Source organism: Polyodon spathula, chromosome 25 (genome assembly GCF_017654505.1).
Source record: "Polyodon spathula isolate WHYD16114869_AA chromosome 25, ASM1765450v1, whole genome shotgun sequence".
NCBI classification, from domain to species: Eukaryota; Metazoa; Chordata; class Actinopteri; order Acipenseriformes; family Polyodontidae; genus Polyodon; species Polyodon spathula.
In genome coordinates this window covers 2908063-2923841 of record NC_054558.1, presented here as the reverse complement: position 1 = coordinate 2923841, position 15779 = coordinate 2908063, and the positions used below count along the sequence as shown (strand labels likewise).

At 45.9% G+C, this 15779-nt stretch overlaps 2 protein-coding genes and 1 long non-coding RNA gene across 4 annotated transcripts; 2 read left to right on the top strand and 1 right to left on the bottom strand.

Annotated features, from left to right (window-relative positions):
- The first annotated feature begins 383 nt into the window (after window positions 1-383).
- LOC121300161 (guanylyl cyclase-activating protein 1-like) lies at window positions 384-7099 on the top strand. The gene is made up of 4 exons (XM_041228612.1): window positions 384-1140; window positions 3209-3358; window positions 5466-5556; window positions 6133-7099. Exons 1-4 carry the CDS (start codon window positions 943-945, stop codon window positions 6276-6278), a joined length of 585 nt encoding a protein of 194 aa, XP_041084546.1. The 5' UTR covers window positions 384-942; the 3' UTR covers window positions 6279-7099.
- Window positions 7100-7504: 405 nt separating this feature from the next.
- On the bottom strand, window positions 7505-8243 carry LOC121300373. The gene is made up of 2 exons (XR_005947519.1): window positions 7953-8243; window positions 7505-7821 (listed from the first exon to the last, which is right to left on the bottom strand). It is a non-coding gene; the product is annotated as an uncharacterized LOC121300373 (long non-coding RNA).
- Window positions 8244-8724: 481 nt separating this feature from the next.
- LOC121300361 (interferon regulatory factor 6-like) lies at window positions 8725-15709 on the top strand. 2 transcript variants are annotated; one of them, XM_041228929.1, is made up of 8 exons: window positions 8725-9000; window positions 9768-9996; window positions 11348-11543; window positions 11788-11874; window positions 12190-12342; window positions 13066-13458; window positions 13682-13800; window positions 14140-15709. In XM_041228929.1, the coding sequence occupies exons 2-8, from the start codon at window positions 9823-9825 to the stop codon at window positions 14368-14370; spliced, it is 1353 nt and encodes a 450-aa protein (XP_041084863.1). In that variant the 5' UTR covers window positions 8725-9000; window positions 9768-9822; the 3' UTR covers window positions 14371-15709. The 2 variants fall into 2 exon arrangements, with proteins under 2 accessions (XP_041084863.1, XP_041084864.1); XM_041228930.1 differs by lacking the exon at window positions 8725-9000 and adding an exon at window positions 9495-9671.
- The last annotated feature ends 70 nt before the right edge of the window (window positions 15710-15779 follow it).

Below are 15779 nucleotides of genomic sequence, written 5' to 3'. Positions count from 1 at the left end.
CATCATATTCATTGATCAAACGTCATGTTCATTGTATAAAAAGAATATTTTTCTTTTTTTTTTTTTAAATCTCTCTTTTCGATGTCTTTTGCTGCTCAGATCTTGGCGTCTGTTCTTCATCCCAACCCATCTCAATGTATATAGTTGCGTTCTGTATCGAAACTGCTTGTCAAGCATTCTGGTACAGCCCCCTTTACTCCTGAGAGAGACGCGGTATCAGAACCGCTCCTCCAAACAGCAGTAAAGGGCTGATTGCGTTTGCAGAGAAACACAGGCAGCAGCTATCGGAAACGCAACACTGTCCCAATGAAGGGCAAGGGTACAGTGTGAACGTATCTGCGCTCCGCGTCCTCCAAAATAATGCTCTGCGTTCACAAACGCGATTAAAATCGCAACTACAGGATCTCTGCCAGCTGCTGGGAGTCAGTTATGCTCGTAACTGTGCATTAGTGGGATTAGTGATTTTACCTGGGCTGCGCAGCTCCGTTAATCCCGGCGCGTCTTTATTTTTTCCAATTCCCTTACATCCTCCAGAGCTGTAATTAGACCGATAAGTACAGTACCGGGCTGCAGCTGTCGTCGCGTTTCCAGGCTCCTGACTGGACGAGATGCAGATGTGGGGTAGTTTAAATAGTGCCGAGCACGACATTTGAATTTTGATTTCCACAAACAAAGCTCGGTGCATTGCTAGAGCTGCAACACAGCAACAACACTACACAACACAACACGACACAACATATGCACTGTGGCAGGTTATGCCAAAAAACAGATGTATTTCTTTAAAGGACTGATTGCATTTTCGAGTTAATATTTATTTATTATTATTATTATTATTATTATTATTATTATTATTATTATTATTATTATTATAACACCTCATCTTGCTGCCTGCTATTCGGAGTCGCTGATTGCTGGCAGGGGAAGCTGTGTTCGGGCTCCACAATGGGGAACGCCAGCGCTGCCTCGGTGGAGGAGATCACTGCCTGCGAGATCCATCAGTGGTACAAGAAGTTCATGACGGAGTGCCCTTCGGGCCAGCTCACGCTGTACGAGTTCAAGCAGTTCTTCGGGCTGAAGGATCTGTCTCCCAACGCCAACGCCTACGTCGAGCAAATGTTTGAAACTTTTGACATGAACAAGGTAACGGAATCTTCTCTTTCATGAAGCTTCAACTCATTTCATGTTTAGTTTTTATTTTTAGTGAATAAATAAAATGTTCTCCACCGGCTTCTCTGAGGACAAAGGATAGAGTAGTTAAGTGAAACTGCGTTCTATAGCCCGCAGTCTAGAATACAGGCTGCACTGTACTAACACTGTAGAGTTAATGGAAGCCCATAGGCTACAGCCAGGGCACAGACTCTGAACTACTTTGTTTTTGATGCATTTTCTACGTGAACAGATTTTACAAAAAATCTAAAAGCTGATAGTACAGGCAAGCTTAGTGAGGAACAGTAAAATGTGGTAAAGAATTTTTAAAAGGCATGGTAAATTATAGTAAATACATGATCTAGATCAGTGGTCTCCAGCCCTTGTCCCGGAGAGCTACTGTGGCTGCTGGTTTTTGTTTCAACCAATCTCTCTGTTACTTAATTGAACCAGTTATTGGCTTAATTATCCAAGATTAACAGGAGTTCCAGATCTTTAGCCACTAATGATGTGAAGACACCCAGAAAACCTGCTGGACAGGGGCTCTCCAGGGCCAGGGTTGGAGACCCCTGATCTAGATAATGGAGAGAGAACGCTTTAAGATTTATTTTATATGCGCTGGATGCCGTAGGGGTGAGTTAACAGATAATCCTGTTTTCCAAGTGGCTCAGCTATTTTGGTTTAATCGGGATTTAGAGCTCAGCCCGGACATAAAGACCTTGCAAAGCTGCTTGGAAGCCTAAATCCATGTTCTGGATCAAATGAGAACTACTGCTCTAATGAATTGTGAAATTGCTCTATGCCTTTTTAAGCTGAAGAAGCTGGAGGCACATTCCAGGGCCTGTTATAATAAACCACGACAGTGCATCTGTGAATGTGTTCTACAGGAGTTTATAAACACATTAGAGCGCTATTAATAATCACAATAACAGGCTGTAGCAGTTCTGTGTTAACATGTAACAAAGTTATTCACAAGAAACCTTAACATGACCTGTTAACAAACCTCCACCTGCAAGGAGTCATTCAATCAGTAATACACTGTTAATAATGAGTTAATAATGTGATAATCAGTCCCACGCCAGTCTCTACCCCGGGCCCCATGCCAGCCTGTACCATGGGCCCCCACGCCAGCCTCTATCCCAGGTCCTCACGCCAACCTCTACCCCGGGCCTGTACACCAGCCTCTACCCCAGGTCCTCACGCCAGTCTCTACCCCGTGTCCTCATGCCAGCCTCTACCCCAGGTCCTCACGCCAGTCTCTACCCCGGGTCCTCATGCCAGCCTCTACCCCAGGTCCTCATGCCAGTCTCTACCCCGGGTCCTCATGCCAGCCTCTACCCCAGGTCCTCATGCCAGCCTCTACCCCGGGTCCTCATGCCAGCCTCTACCCCAGGTCCTCATGCCAGTCTCTACCCCGGGTCCTCATGCCAGTCTCTACCCCGGGTCCTCATGCCAGCCTCTACCCCAGGTCCTCATGCCAGTCTCTACCCCAGGTCCTCATGCCAGTCTCTACCCCAGTCTCTACCCCAGGTCCTCATGCCAGTCTCTACCCCAGGTCCTCATGCCAGTCTCTACCCCAGGTCCTCATGCCAGTCTCTACCCCAGGTCCTCATGCCAGTCTCTACCCCAGGTCCTCATGCCAGTCTCTACCCCGGGTCCTCATGCCAGTCTCTACCCCGGGTCCTCATGCCAGCCTCTACCCCAGGTCCTCATGCCAGTCTCTACCCCAGGTCCTCATGCCAGTCTCTACCCCAGGTCCTCATGCCAGTCTCTACCCCGGGTCCTCATGCCAGTCTCTACCCCAGGTCCTCATGCCAGTCTCTACCCCGGGTCCTCATGCCAGTCTCTACCCCAGGTCCTCATGCCAGTCTCTACCCCTCTACCCCGGGTCCTCATGCCAGCCTCTACCCCAGGTCCTCATGCCAGTCTCTACCCCAGGTCCTCATGCCAGTCTCTACCCCAGGTCCTCATGCCAGTCTCTACCCCAGGTCCTCATGCCAGTCTCTACCCCGTGTCCTCATGCCAGTCTCTACCCCGGGTCTAACAGCTCTTCTGTTTACAGGACGGCTATATTGACTTCATGGAGTATGTGGCGGCGCTGAGCCTGGTTCTCAAAGCCAAGGTGGAAAAGAAGCTCAAGTGGTATTTCAAGCTGTATGACATGGATGGCAATGGCTGCATTGACCGAGGAGAGCTCCTGAACATCATCAAGGTAAAGCAAAATAAACCAAGCTGCTGCTTCAGGGGGATTTTATCCAAAGGCATTACTGAATTCAGCACGAAGTACAAGCAGATTGCAATGTCCCAGGAAGACAGTGAGATATGTGTTTATTACCAGGATAAAAACAACAACTCACAGCAATATTACATTGGAGATATAACTTCTTATAATCTTAACATTGCATCCTAGCTCATATTGTATTTAGTAGTATGATTTGCACTTACTGTAAACTACACTGTATTTAAATATTAATCTTGCATTGTAACCCTGCACGTACTGCCCTGTAACACTGTACAAGCTACTGCAAGTACTCACACAGGAGTTCCGTGACATCACTTGGCACGTACTCACACAGGAGTTCCGTGACATCACAAAGCATAAAGTACAAACTGCACAATACTGCAATAATGACATCATAATACAAGCTACTGCACGTACTCACACAATATCACAAAGCACGAATAACAAGCTACTGCACGTACTCACACAGGAGTTCCGTGACATCACAAAGCACGAAGTACAAGCTACTGCACGTACTCACACAGGAGTTCCGTGACATCACAAAGCACGAAGTACAAGCTACTGCACGTACTCACACAGGAGTTCCGTGACATCACAAAGCATAGCTACTGCACGTACTCACACAGGAGTTCCGTGACATCACAAAGCACGAAGTACAAGCTACCGCACATACTCACACAGGAGTTCCGTGACATCACAAAGCACGAAGTACAAATGCACGTACTCACACAGGAGTTCCGTGACATCAGCACGAAGTACAAGCTACCGCACGTACTCACACAGGAGTTCCGTGACATCACTGTATAATAAACTTGGATCAGGGAGACGATGGCAGGACAGTAAAAAGAGATCAAAGCACGAAGTACAAGCTACTGCACGTACTCACACAGGAGTTCCGTGACATCACAAAGCACGAAGTACAAGCTACTGCACGTACTCACACAGGAGTTCCGTGACATCACAAAGCACGAAGTACAAGCTACTGCACGTACTCACACAGGAGTTCCGTGACATCACAAAGCACGAAGTACAAGCTACTGCACGTACTCACACAGGAGTTCCGTGACATCACAAAGCACGAGGCCGCAGGAAAGGAAAAAAGAGACACACACAGATCACATTAAACACAGCTTTACTAAAAATCACAAACTACTTTTTTATATTTTTTTATAATAATTAGGCGCTGTCGGGCAGTATCTGGGCTTTTTGTTTCGGCTAACATCAGATTCATGACATGTCACGCTGACCTTTGAGTTGTTAAAAATGCAGTTATGCCTCAGAAATGCTCCGAAGGCTGTATGTTTGAGTGTCGTGTGAATGGCCTCTGGGTGGCGCTGCAACAGAGCTTACCGGTCGCTGTTCACTGAGCTCTGCCAAGTTTGATCTGAGGATGGCGAGATCGCAGATGATTTCCCTTATAGAGTTGGCATTTTGCTGCTGTGCTACAAAGTTCTGCCTTTCAGACTCTGACACAACGGGAAAGCGAGAGGACTTTTACTTATTTATTTGTTTGTTTATTTATTTATTTATTAATAAATAAACTTCCCATTTGAAAATGGTCTACTTGAACTTTCAAAATACTCTGAAACTGTCAAATAATTAAAGAAAACAAAAAGCAAGTGTTCATTCCATTTCAGATCGCGCCTGTAATCAGAAATGTCAGCGCTATCTGTGGTCACAATATGGATTGCAGGACAGTGCTGTCGGCAGTAGTAGCCTGTAATCATAGCGTTAAGAGTAGGGTTTTATAGGGGGATCTCAGTTACAATGGTATTATACTATGATATACTCAAGCACTAGCTGATAAACCACAACCTGGTGTACAGTGGAGCACTGTGGAAGCCGTGCTGAGCTGCACACTTACTGGAATACTATACAGGAATCCAGCTAACGTTAGGAATGCAGCAGCTGCGGGGATGTTTGAGCTGCCCCACGCTGTGGCTCGCTTGAGCTCCAGGCTTTATGTGTTGTGTGTTTGTCTGAGGAGCAGCCAGGCACCCAGGAAGGTGAGATGAAGTACAGGGGCAGCGATTCCGGGTGCTTTCTTCATTGGCTCCTTCGTTTCTTTATTCGCCAGGCCATCAGAGCCATTAACGGCTGCAAGCATGAAATGACAGCGGAAGAATTCACCAGCATGGTGTTTGAGAAGATTGATAGCGACAGCAATGGTAAGGAAGCGCTGAGCGTCTTTCAATGGAAACAGTAAGCTACAGGCAGAGGATAGTCTGCTATTTATTTCATTCATTGGAAACCCAGTGGAAGTGAGTGGCAGAGAGATTCATCACGTATTGTGCTTTCCCATACTTCTTTGTGGTTTTCCTCTTGTTGTCTGAGCTTCCCCCTGCTTTCCCTGTGCTTGACCACACGGTTGCAGAGTGTTAAAGTCCATCTGCTCTACAGCTGTGGCCAAAAGTTTTGCATCAACTACAATTTTAGGATTGAGACACTTTTTCGTGAAGCATAAGGAAAACTACAAAGCAGTGTGCAATTCAACATGTTAACGTGACATTATTCAGCAGGTTTTCATGCAAAGCAAAATTTGTTAATTCTATAGGGTGATGCAAAACTTTTGTTCATAGCTGTAAGTCCCACAAGCCCGCAGAACGGTCAGTTGATGGAGTCTCTGCCAGTTGAAAGACCTGGAGAGCACGCCCGTCCAGAGTGATGGAGGGTACAGCCCCCTGTCTGGTGTGGGGCAGTCAGTCTGCCGCGGGTCTGAGCCATGCCTCTGCTCTGCGTTTCAGGAGAGCTGTCCATGGAGGAGTTCTTGGATGAGGTCCAGAAGGACGAGCTGCTGCTAGGCATCCTGACTCAGAGTCTGGACCTCTACCACATCGTGGGCGTGATCCAGAGCAACAGCCAGCCAGAGAGCCAGCAGGAGGAGAGCTGAAGCTGGGAGAGCCCCAGACCGGAGAGACCCCCCTTACCCCTGCAGAGAAACATGCCTCATATTTCTGACTTCAATACACAGCACTGCGCTGTCTCCCAGAAACGCAAACTATTGCTTCTCCTGCTAGTTAACAGGAGCTGCAAGCTGAGGGTTCAGTGAGGTTGTACTGTAGCCTCGTTTGGACCTGTGCTGTATGAAAACTTCAAATGGGTTCAAGTCAAAATCGATTTGATGTTTCCTGTTCAGCTTGCTTCTGACTTGTTCTGCATTCTGATAGAAACGACCTGTTAGTTATGCGTTTCTGTATTTCTTAACGATGTAAACGGGACTGGGGTCTGTATTAATAAATACCGTGCAATGTGACTCTTGGCGTTTTATAGCAAGTGATGCAGAAAGCCGCTCTGAGGTATGTACAGCAAGCGCAGAGAGCTGCTCTAGAGCATTTTACAAAGCCATGTACTCCAAACTGTCATCAGGGTTAGTCTGATGAGAAAGAAAAAAACCACAGTTATTAATAAACGAGTAAGCGACTGCTCAAGACAACTCACAAACCCCTGCAGCAAATACCAGAGCTGGTAGTTTCAGGTTAGGTAACTTTACTGCCTAGTAACTAAGTAGAGTTATTTAGTTAGTAAGACATCTGCTAAATAAACAGATATATGCAATAATATATTCAATGCATATGCATGTTTTTAAAACGTGTTCAGTTTGAACTTACCTGTTGCTAAGTAATATGTAGTTCCCTGTGGAAATGACCATTTCTGAAAGAATAGTGTAAAGATACATTTCATTAAAATATCCTCCATGAAAAACACACCAGCTGTATTGAAGACGGGAAATATTTCTGCTAACCATGCTCTGTCCAGCACAACAAGAAGACATTTCACGAGTCTTATTTCTGTTTTGATTTTGTTTGATAATTCACCGACAGTGAAACTAGAATGTCTTTAAAAAGGTGAGACATACAAAATATAATATTCTATAATTTAGCATTTAAATATTAAGGAACATGTGTTGTGTAACCTGAGGATAAAATGGTCAATTTTGAATGAGACAATGCTATTTATTTTTCTGATTTATTAAAAAACATAGCTCTGAAATATCTTGATATGTTTTTAGGCTGTGAAATCCAGTGAAGTAAGTCTGTTTTCACTGGGAAATAAACACAGCCCTGGGAATAATTAGTCAAACACTAGCAGTTCTAGAATCATAAATGACGCCAGGGTTTAAGAAATGAGATATTCTTTATTTACAGTCAAAAAACTGTCCATTCGCAATATCAACCAGCAGGCTTGATTCGTATGGTCTGGTCCAGAACTGTTCCCTCACAATCTGTACAGTAGATAGGAACCTGTTGTGCTGTAGGAATAAATCCCATCACATTGAGGTGAAATTGTTATGCCTGTGTACAGTACAGCACACTGGAAGTAGGGTTTCCGTCCTTGTCCTACATCTTAAAGCTCCATTTCAGCTTGTGCTCCAGCTTCCCTCTCAACACCAGGTTCAGCGCTGCCACCTATTCCAGGAAGACAATCGTGTTGTCCTGAAGAAAAATAAAAGAAAGACATCCTTGCGTCAACTTCCAGTTGGCCCTCGTTATTCCGGTAATATTTCTCCCTGGTTTTATTAGTTCTGTAACTGCCGTACCCAGGGCCACAGTCACAAAGCACTCACCACTGTGCTACCTTTGCACTGCTATTTGGGTATAAATAAAAACTGCTGATGTTGCTGGAGAGCAAGAAAGATCTACGGTGATGCATGCATGGGTGATACAGCATGCCCTGCAGGTGAGATGGATGGGCACGGATACCATGCGCTGTTCACTGAACAGTTTAGACAATCCTTGTGGAAGAAGCAGTGCTGGCTCGATGTGTTGCTGAGTCACCCTTCTGCAGTTCGCAGGGTGCTGTCGCTGCCCGCGTTCAAGCAGTTTCAGGGCGTGGTCCCCCGGTATCTCCCCACGCTACCCAAAAGCGTCACGATTGTTTCCATGGTTTTAATTGTTTGTTGTTTACGAGTGTGTGTGTGTGTGTAATAGATATATTATATAGATTAGATATAGATATATAATATATATGATATATATATATAATATATATATATATATATATGTCTCATATATGTCCACATAGTGTATGTCGCTCCTATTGTCCACAATGTGTATAAGCTATACATAGGCAATACAAATGAAAAGTAGATGTTAAAATGATATACACATTATAAAATCCGCCTCGTATTAAAACTACTGTTATTAGTTGTAATGAAAATAATATTAGCGTGTGTCAACATTTGCACAGAAGCACAAGCTTGGCTGAAACAGGGAAAGGCGAGTTTGTGCGAGTTTCGCTGTGAAATCAGTAAGCTCAAAGTCTGCTGGTCTTGTGACTCTTTTCGCAAAGGTGTGTCGCCATGACGTCACCACGCTACCTGCCTGACTAACCGGAGAAGGGGAGCGGGGAGGGGGCGCCCGGTTCAGAGACAGACTGAAGCGGGAGGGAAGCGTGGTTTTTTTTTAATCTTTATCAGTTGTCAGGAACAAGGGACGGTGCAAAAACTACCAAAGCGTGAACAAAAAAAAAAACCAAAAAAACACGGATTACAAGAATTATGAACTTCGGACTTAAAGAAAAATAGCTGAAACAGACGGAAGTTTTGGAGGTACCATTGCGTGGCAAATAAAAAAAAAAAAAAATAGCAAACTGTTTCCTGGTTTGAGCTACAGGTAAGTGCTACCCGAGCACAGGCATTCAAAACGCCGTGAAAGAGTTCGGGTGCGTGTTTGTTGATTGCATGCCTGCTGGTGAATGAACTTGCAGGTTACATATATAACGCTGTCCGTGTATATTTGGCTTGTTTTTGTTGCCTGGACCGGTCGCCGTGTCTTGCGTGTTTGACGAGCCGCTCACTGTGGGCTTCGGTCACTGGAGTCTGTGAAAAACAGACCGGGACCGTCCGGCGGGACGCGCAGAAATTACACGAGGATTCAGTCACCGAATTTAAACTTCATTTTACAAGCAAGGCACTAAATTAGACAAATAAGAGTAGCAGGAATTATCCGCAGACTCGTTGCTACTGTCTCGTCTTGTTTTGCTTGCAGTAAATAAAGTTTGATGTAGTTGTTATGTTGATATTTTTTTTTTTACTGTCATTGTTTTATTTGTTTATTTATTTACTGAACAAATTAGACGATTTTTAAAAATATTTTTCCTGATTTTACTATTAGTTTTTTTTTTTAAATAACACACCTGATCCTGTTTCCTTGTACACTGTGGCTGATTACGCATGTATTAAATCCTGGAACGGGTGAAACTGCGATGCGATAGGAATCTTATTCCCCACCCTGATGACTGCTTGTAAAGATTGTCAAGCACTGTAGAGTGTAACGAAGCACAGGTATTGTAAAGCACTTTTAAAAAGCACAGCACACTGTGGTGAGTGCATAGTGTAAACATGGGAACGCTGCAGATTTACTGTGTTGCCTTTCCTCAGGGTCGGCTCGGCTGCTTTGACCGGTGATTAAGAGGCGGTGCTGCCCGTCCAGGCCATGGCTGTCCACCCGCGCCGAGTCCGGCTCAAGCCCTGGCTGGTCACCCAGGTGGACAGCGGTCTGTACCCGGGACTCATGTGGCTGAACAGAGAGGCCAAGAGATTCCAGATACCATGGAAACACGCCACCAGACACAGCCCCCAGCACGAGGAGGAGAACACCATCTTCAAGGTAGCGGGGGCTGATTACCACCCCCCCCCCTTATCACATAGAGCTCACCTACAGTTCTGAAAATGAAATTCAAAATGATGACATAGGCCAGAATTGATACAGTAGCTAACTTTAAACAGTGAAACCTTTCTCTCTCTCGCTCGCTCTCTATTGTTCCCTCCCTCCATTGCAGTTATAAATAACTGCACAGCATATTCCAAACGATGTTTATTAGAAGCAGCACTCCAGAACATCTTCTGTAAGTGCCCCTGGTATTACGGCACGGGACAGTGAATAATGCCAGCCGGACTGCCTCCACGTGCCCATAGACTGCTGGATGCCCGTTTATTTTAAGCCCTGCTTAGTGTAAGAGGGGATTACCCTGAGCAGCACAGTGGAGTGGGACACAGTGTGCATTCAGCATCGGTTACTAGAAGACAAAAACCCAAAGAAGGTTAAGAGCCAGTCACAGCAAGAAACAGGAAGCAGCAAGCTGGGAACTTCGGCAGGTTTGATATTCAGCCCAGCAGGACTGCAGCTTAACTTGGGCATCGTGGCTGGTCATCTTTCAGTATTTACAAATCCTAGCAAATCTTACTTTCCATACTAGACTACTGAGGGGAAAAAGTGTGTTTAACAGGGCTAAACCCTCCCTGCCCAGGGGTGTCTTATTAAACTCATAGAATGGATCAAACTGCTATGCAATGGGAGTCTTCTTTCCATCCCTTCCACTCTACCCAGTACGTATAAATCTCTGTTGTAAAGCAGTCTAGTGCTTGTCCTTTAACTGAAACAGTGGTTAAGGAAGCTGAACTGTTTCTTTGTTTGCATTGGCAGTGCATCTTGTGCAGTTTCCCTTCGCCTAAACCCTGAGGCAAAAAACACATCCCAGTCACCTCAAGCATGCAGCCTGTGCAGGATGTGGTAACTTAGCATGACAGCAGACATGCTGGGAGAGAGAAGGAGGTGTTAAGCCCATAGCATTGTCCCTTGCAAGCACACCACAAGTGAAATCTATTCAATTTTTTTTCTTCACACATCACAATTAGTATACCCAGCATTTTTTACCATGCAAGTTAATAGGTTTTACATTGAATTGGTTATGAGCCCCCTATTACACAGGTCCATGAACACATATGTCCAGTCTGATATAGTGCAGCAGTCCAATACGAGACGCAGCATGAGCAGACCTGTCCTGGGTAGAAGCGGCTCAGCCCAGCGCGTGCTCTATGCCTCTCTGCTAGCTTCACCCCTCACTCCTAACCCAGTCTCTTCTATATCCTTCTCCTCCTCCTCCTTTCCACGCCTGCGCCTTCCTGCAAACCAGCATGCTCTCGCACCGGGTCTTTATGTTGTGTGTTCTTGTGTCCAGGCTTGGGCTCTGGAGACTGGGAAGTACCAGGAAGGGATCGATGAACCAGACCCGGCCAAGTGGAAAGCTCAGCTGCGCTGTGCCTTGAACAAGAGCCGGGAGTTCAAACTCATCTACGACGGCACCAAGGAGGTTCCCATGAACCCGCTGAAGATCTACGACGTGTGTGAAATCCCGCAGGTCATCGGAAACCCAGGTAGGAGCTTCTGTCGATCATCAGCCCAAAGACTGCTTACCCAACATCTTCTGATCTTGGCTCTGCTTGCTCTCTTTACTCTGTGTTCTGACATACCTCCACATAGATGCACATCAACACTGTACTGATGATTCATAAGCTTTCAACGGAAGGTGTGGAAGCTGGCTGAAAGGGGTCCAGCGATGCCCCCTGGTGGTGGTTCTTCATATTAGTTTAGGCAGTAACCCTTTCTGTGCCTGGCCAGGTTCCACGGGCTCCGTTCCCTGGGAGGAGAATGATGCAGATCCGGAGGAAGAGGAGGATGAATCGTTTCCCTACCTGCATGTCAAGGGTGAGCAGCAACTCCTGGAAAAACAGAGGCTGGCCTGCCTGGAAAGTGTTTGTACTGTGTACGCTAGAAAACTTTCAACTACAGCACTGAAGATTTTGCATGACACTAAAACACATAACCGATATTGATTTATGTAGCGTTTGTGCTTGCTGGCAAATGATAGACCAGGTTGCCACTGCTGATTGAAGGAATGAAGCTGATGTCACTTGTCAATCAAAGAAAGCCAGTGTGCTCAATTGATTATGTGCACAGTAGATGCTAAATAGGCTGGTGATGCAATACCCTGTTTGTAACCCTAATCGCACCTGCCCCCAGGCTCTGTGTCCCCGATAGACCCTGCCAGTGTCCAGAGCTGTCCCCCTGTGGAGGTCTGGCCGAAGGAGGAGCCGGTGGATATGGAGGTGCCCCCGACCCCCCTTCCTGAGGACATGTTCAGCTCTCCTGAAATGTGGATCAGCTCCTTGCCTAGTGAGTGCAGCCTGCCTCGGTGCCCATGCGTTTGAGCATGGTGGCTGTTTAACAGACTGAGCCCAGGCAATGCTTTTGTTTCTGCAAAACCTAAACTGAGCCCAGATATAATCCTTAAACTGAGCCCAGATGTAATCCTTAAACTGAGCCCAGATGTAATCTTTAAACTGAGCCCAGATATCATCCTTAAACTGAGCCCAGATATAATCTTTAAACTGAGTGCAGATATAGTCCTGCTGTTGCTTTGTGTTTGTAAGGATGATACAATTGCAAATCGTTAGATGAAAAAAAAAAAAAAAAAAAAAAAATCTGCTGCATTGCGTTGAATGCAACTCAGAATAATGCAGAGGTAAGTACATGTACATGTCTGGGATAAGTATATTTTTGGATTATATTTGGTGGATAGCATTTGTCATGACGACATTTCAGCACTAAAGCTTTGTAAGTTAATGAGTTACAACCAGCGTGCATTGAGGTACAGACTGCCCTCTGCAGGTGTATGAGAGTATGTCGGACTACACACTTTTTTAATAGGGTGATCAGTTTGAGCTGGCTAGTAGCAGTTTTCTAATCTGAGTCAATGTGCTGACTTGTAAAGCTCTTCAGCGTGTGAGAGACACACTGTAGCTTCTGTTCACAAAGAGTTTAGTAAGAAACGTTGAACCACAGAAGCTGCTGCAGTGAATGTGAGACGCTGAGCCCTGTTGCATTGTTCTCGGACAGTGACGGATCTGGAGGTGCAGTTCCAGTTCCGCGGTAAGGAGGCGTGCCCCCCGCTGATCGTGAGCAACCCCCAGGGCTGCAGGCTGTTCTACGGGGACCTGGGGCCCATGGTGAACCAGGAGGAGCTGTTCGGGCCGGTCAGCCTGGAACAGCTGCGTTTCCCGTCCGCCGAACACATCGCCAACGAGAAGCAGCGACTCTTCACCGGCCGCTTGCTGGACGTCATGGACCGCGGCCTCATCCTGGAGATCAGCGGGCATGATATCTACGCCGTGCGGCTCTGCCAGTGCAAGGTGTACTGGTCCAGCCCCTGCGCCCCCAACCCCAACGCGCCCAACCTCATCGAGAGGCAGAAGAAGGTCAAGCTCTTCTGTCTCGAGTCCTTCCTCAGCAGTAAGGACTGCCTGTGTGTCTCTCGTCTGTCCAGCCTCTCCGCATGCCCAAATCTGCGTTGTTCTGAATTGTTTTCAGATCCAGGGTTTTCCTCCTTTATGATTCAGTTTAGAGATTGAGGCGCAGTCCTTTCTTTCCCTATTAGTTTTCATAACTTTTTTTTTTGAATGTTTTAAAAACGGACCCTGAACTCAGCTGGATTTTCTCGGCTCTGTGTTTTCAGGTGTGATTGCCCAGCAGAAGGGACAGTCGGATAAGCCAGCCCAGTTTGAAATACACCTCTGCTTTGGGGAGGAGTGGCCTGATGGGAGACCCAAGGAGAGGAAACTCATCATGGTCCAGGTAGGGAAATACTGTGGAAAGTGGAACGCAGGGATGGAAATAATGACTCCTCTTGCATAGCAGTTTCACCTATTCCAGCATTTATTAAGTGCCCAGTGCATAGGTAACAAGCTGAGGTGTGTCTTCTTAAATTCACAGTGAAACCAGGAACGGATCATACTGCTCTGCAATGGGAGTCTTATTTCCTTCCCTGTTAATGTGGTCCATATTAAAATAATAATGATTTAAAAAGCAGTAACTGAAGAAGTAGTGTCTTGGACGTGAGGCTCCCGTTTCACATTTGAAGACACTAATAAGGGTGAAAGCTCTGAATGTCTTTCTTTTGAAAATCCCCCCCAGGTGATCCCGGTAGTGGCCCGCATGATCTACGAGATGTTCTCGGGGGATTTCACACGCTCCTTCGACAGTGGCAGCGTGCGTCTGCAGATCTCCACGCCCGACATCAAGGACAACATCGTGGCTCACCTCAAGCAGCTCTACCGCCTCCTGCAGACCCACCAGGGACACGATGGCTGGCAGATCCCACCCAGCGCCAACATGCACATCCCGCCCGCGCTCTCCGCCCAGTAACCAAACAGACCCTTAAACGATTGACGGGGCAATTTACCATGCAGGGCATTTGCTTAAACATGTGTGTGTGTATTTCAACCGTACTCGCCCATGCTTTGCCATGGTTTCACTTTATCACAATTTGCCATGCTTTGGCCATTTTACAATAGTCAACTTTTACAAACTTTTACATGAAAGGATAGCTTCATTTGTGTATATATAATGTAATATCTGTCTGTCTAGCTATATAGATATGTGTCTATTGTACTATCCAGGGTCATTTTATAAAGTCACGAGGCCCTTTTGAAGGACGCTATCAATCAAAAGGGGGCTGTATTTTTTAATCTCGCAATGCTTTGTTGCCTGAACCCACGTCCACGCTCGGATCACTGTCTTGTGATGTTTTGCACAGAAATCTACGGTGCCTGGGAGGGGGCTTGAGAGAGAAAACCATATTTCATTGATAGGTATCTCGTGACCACAAAATGTGGATTTTTTTTCTCTCGTGACTCGTCCCGGGCTCTGCAGAAATCCACACAAAGGCATGGCAGAGTTAGGTTTGCAGTGTGAAGTGTGCTGCTGAATCTCTGATAATGCACAGTGCTGGGGTGGTAGACTGAGGATCACAGAGCTACAATCCGGGCGTCCGTTGTTTGGCGTCTCCACCTCCACCACCAGAGTTCTACTGAAGAAATGATTTTATCACCCTGCAGCCTCTAGCAATTTCTTTCAGGGTTCCTGGTGTCAAGTGTAGACAAAAGAAAAAAAAATATTGCTGTTTTAATTGATACATTATTAACGATGTTTTTTTTTTGTCATTTTTTGTTGCTAGGATTTGTCATTTTTCGTCTTGTAAATTGCAGGTTAATACAACATGTCTTTCTGTTTTAAAGAGCTCACATCATTTTTAGGACAGGTGTGTGTGTGTTGAATTGAAATGAGGGATTGCTGATTGTTCTGATGCTGTGGAATCCCTCCTGCAGGACCCGAGTGAAGCGAGCTGGCCCTGTTAACAGGAGAATCTCCGGTCTCCAGGTCGGAAGGGACTGACACAGACACTCCCAGTTGCTATATGGAGCTGGTCGCAGGCATGGTGTCCACTGTATTGTTGTTGTGTGTAAACTGATCTATGCCTTGCTTGTATAGCAGATGTTATCTATGCAGCGTGTGACGTGGATCGCACTGCACTCCTATGGAGCTCAGTTTAGTATCCTGCTGATGTGATTTATCTGCACTGTCTGCGTTTACTGATGCTGCCAGTCATTGTACTGGGATCAGACGTGGAGTACCAGCAGCAGTGTAGAGAGTAAAATGTCTTCGGAAGACGCAATATTCAAACAATAAATACTATTTACTATAATACATTTTTTTTGCATCGTCGTTATACAAATGTGACAATCTTCCAAGGCCCGTTAACGCAGCATTAACTG

What these genes read in the sequence shown, in the direction of transcription:
- LOC121300161 (XM_041228612.1), top strand. Translation starts at nt 943, where the DNA reads ATGGGGAACGCCAGCGCTGCCTCGGTGGAGGAGATCACTGCCTGCGAG. An exon ending in AGCTCCTGAACATCATCAAG is followed by an intron (nt 3,359 to 5,465) that starts GTAAAGCAAAAT and finishes TTTATTCGCCAG; the next exon opens with GCCATCAGAGCCATTAACGG. An exon ending in GATTGATAGCGACAGCAATG is followed by an intron (nt 5,557 to 6,132) that starts GTAAGGAAGCGC and finishes TCTGCGTTTCAG; the next exon opens with GAGAGCTGTCCATGGAGGAG.
- LOC121300361 (XM_041228929.1), top strand. Translation starts at nt 9,823, where the DNA reads ATGGCTGTCCACCCGCGCCGAGTCCGGCTCAAGCCCTGGCTGGTCACC. An exon ending in TCCCTACCTGCATGTCAAGG is followed by an intron (nt 11,875 to 12,189) that starts GTGAGCAGCAAC and finishes ACCTGCCCCCAG; the next exon opens with GCTCTGTGTCCCCGATAGAC. An exon ending in GTGGATCAGCTCCTTGCCTA is followed by an intron (nt 12,343 to 13,065) that starts GTGAGTGCAGCC and finishes GTTCTCGGACAG; the next exon opens with TGACGGATCTGGAGGTGCAG.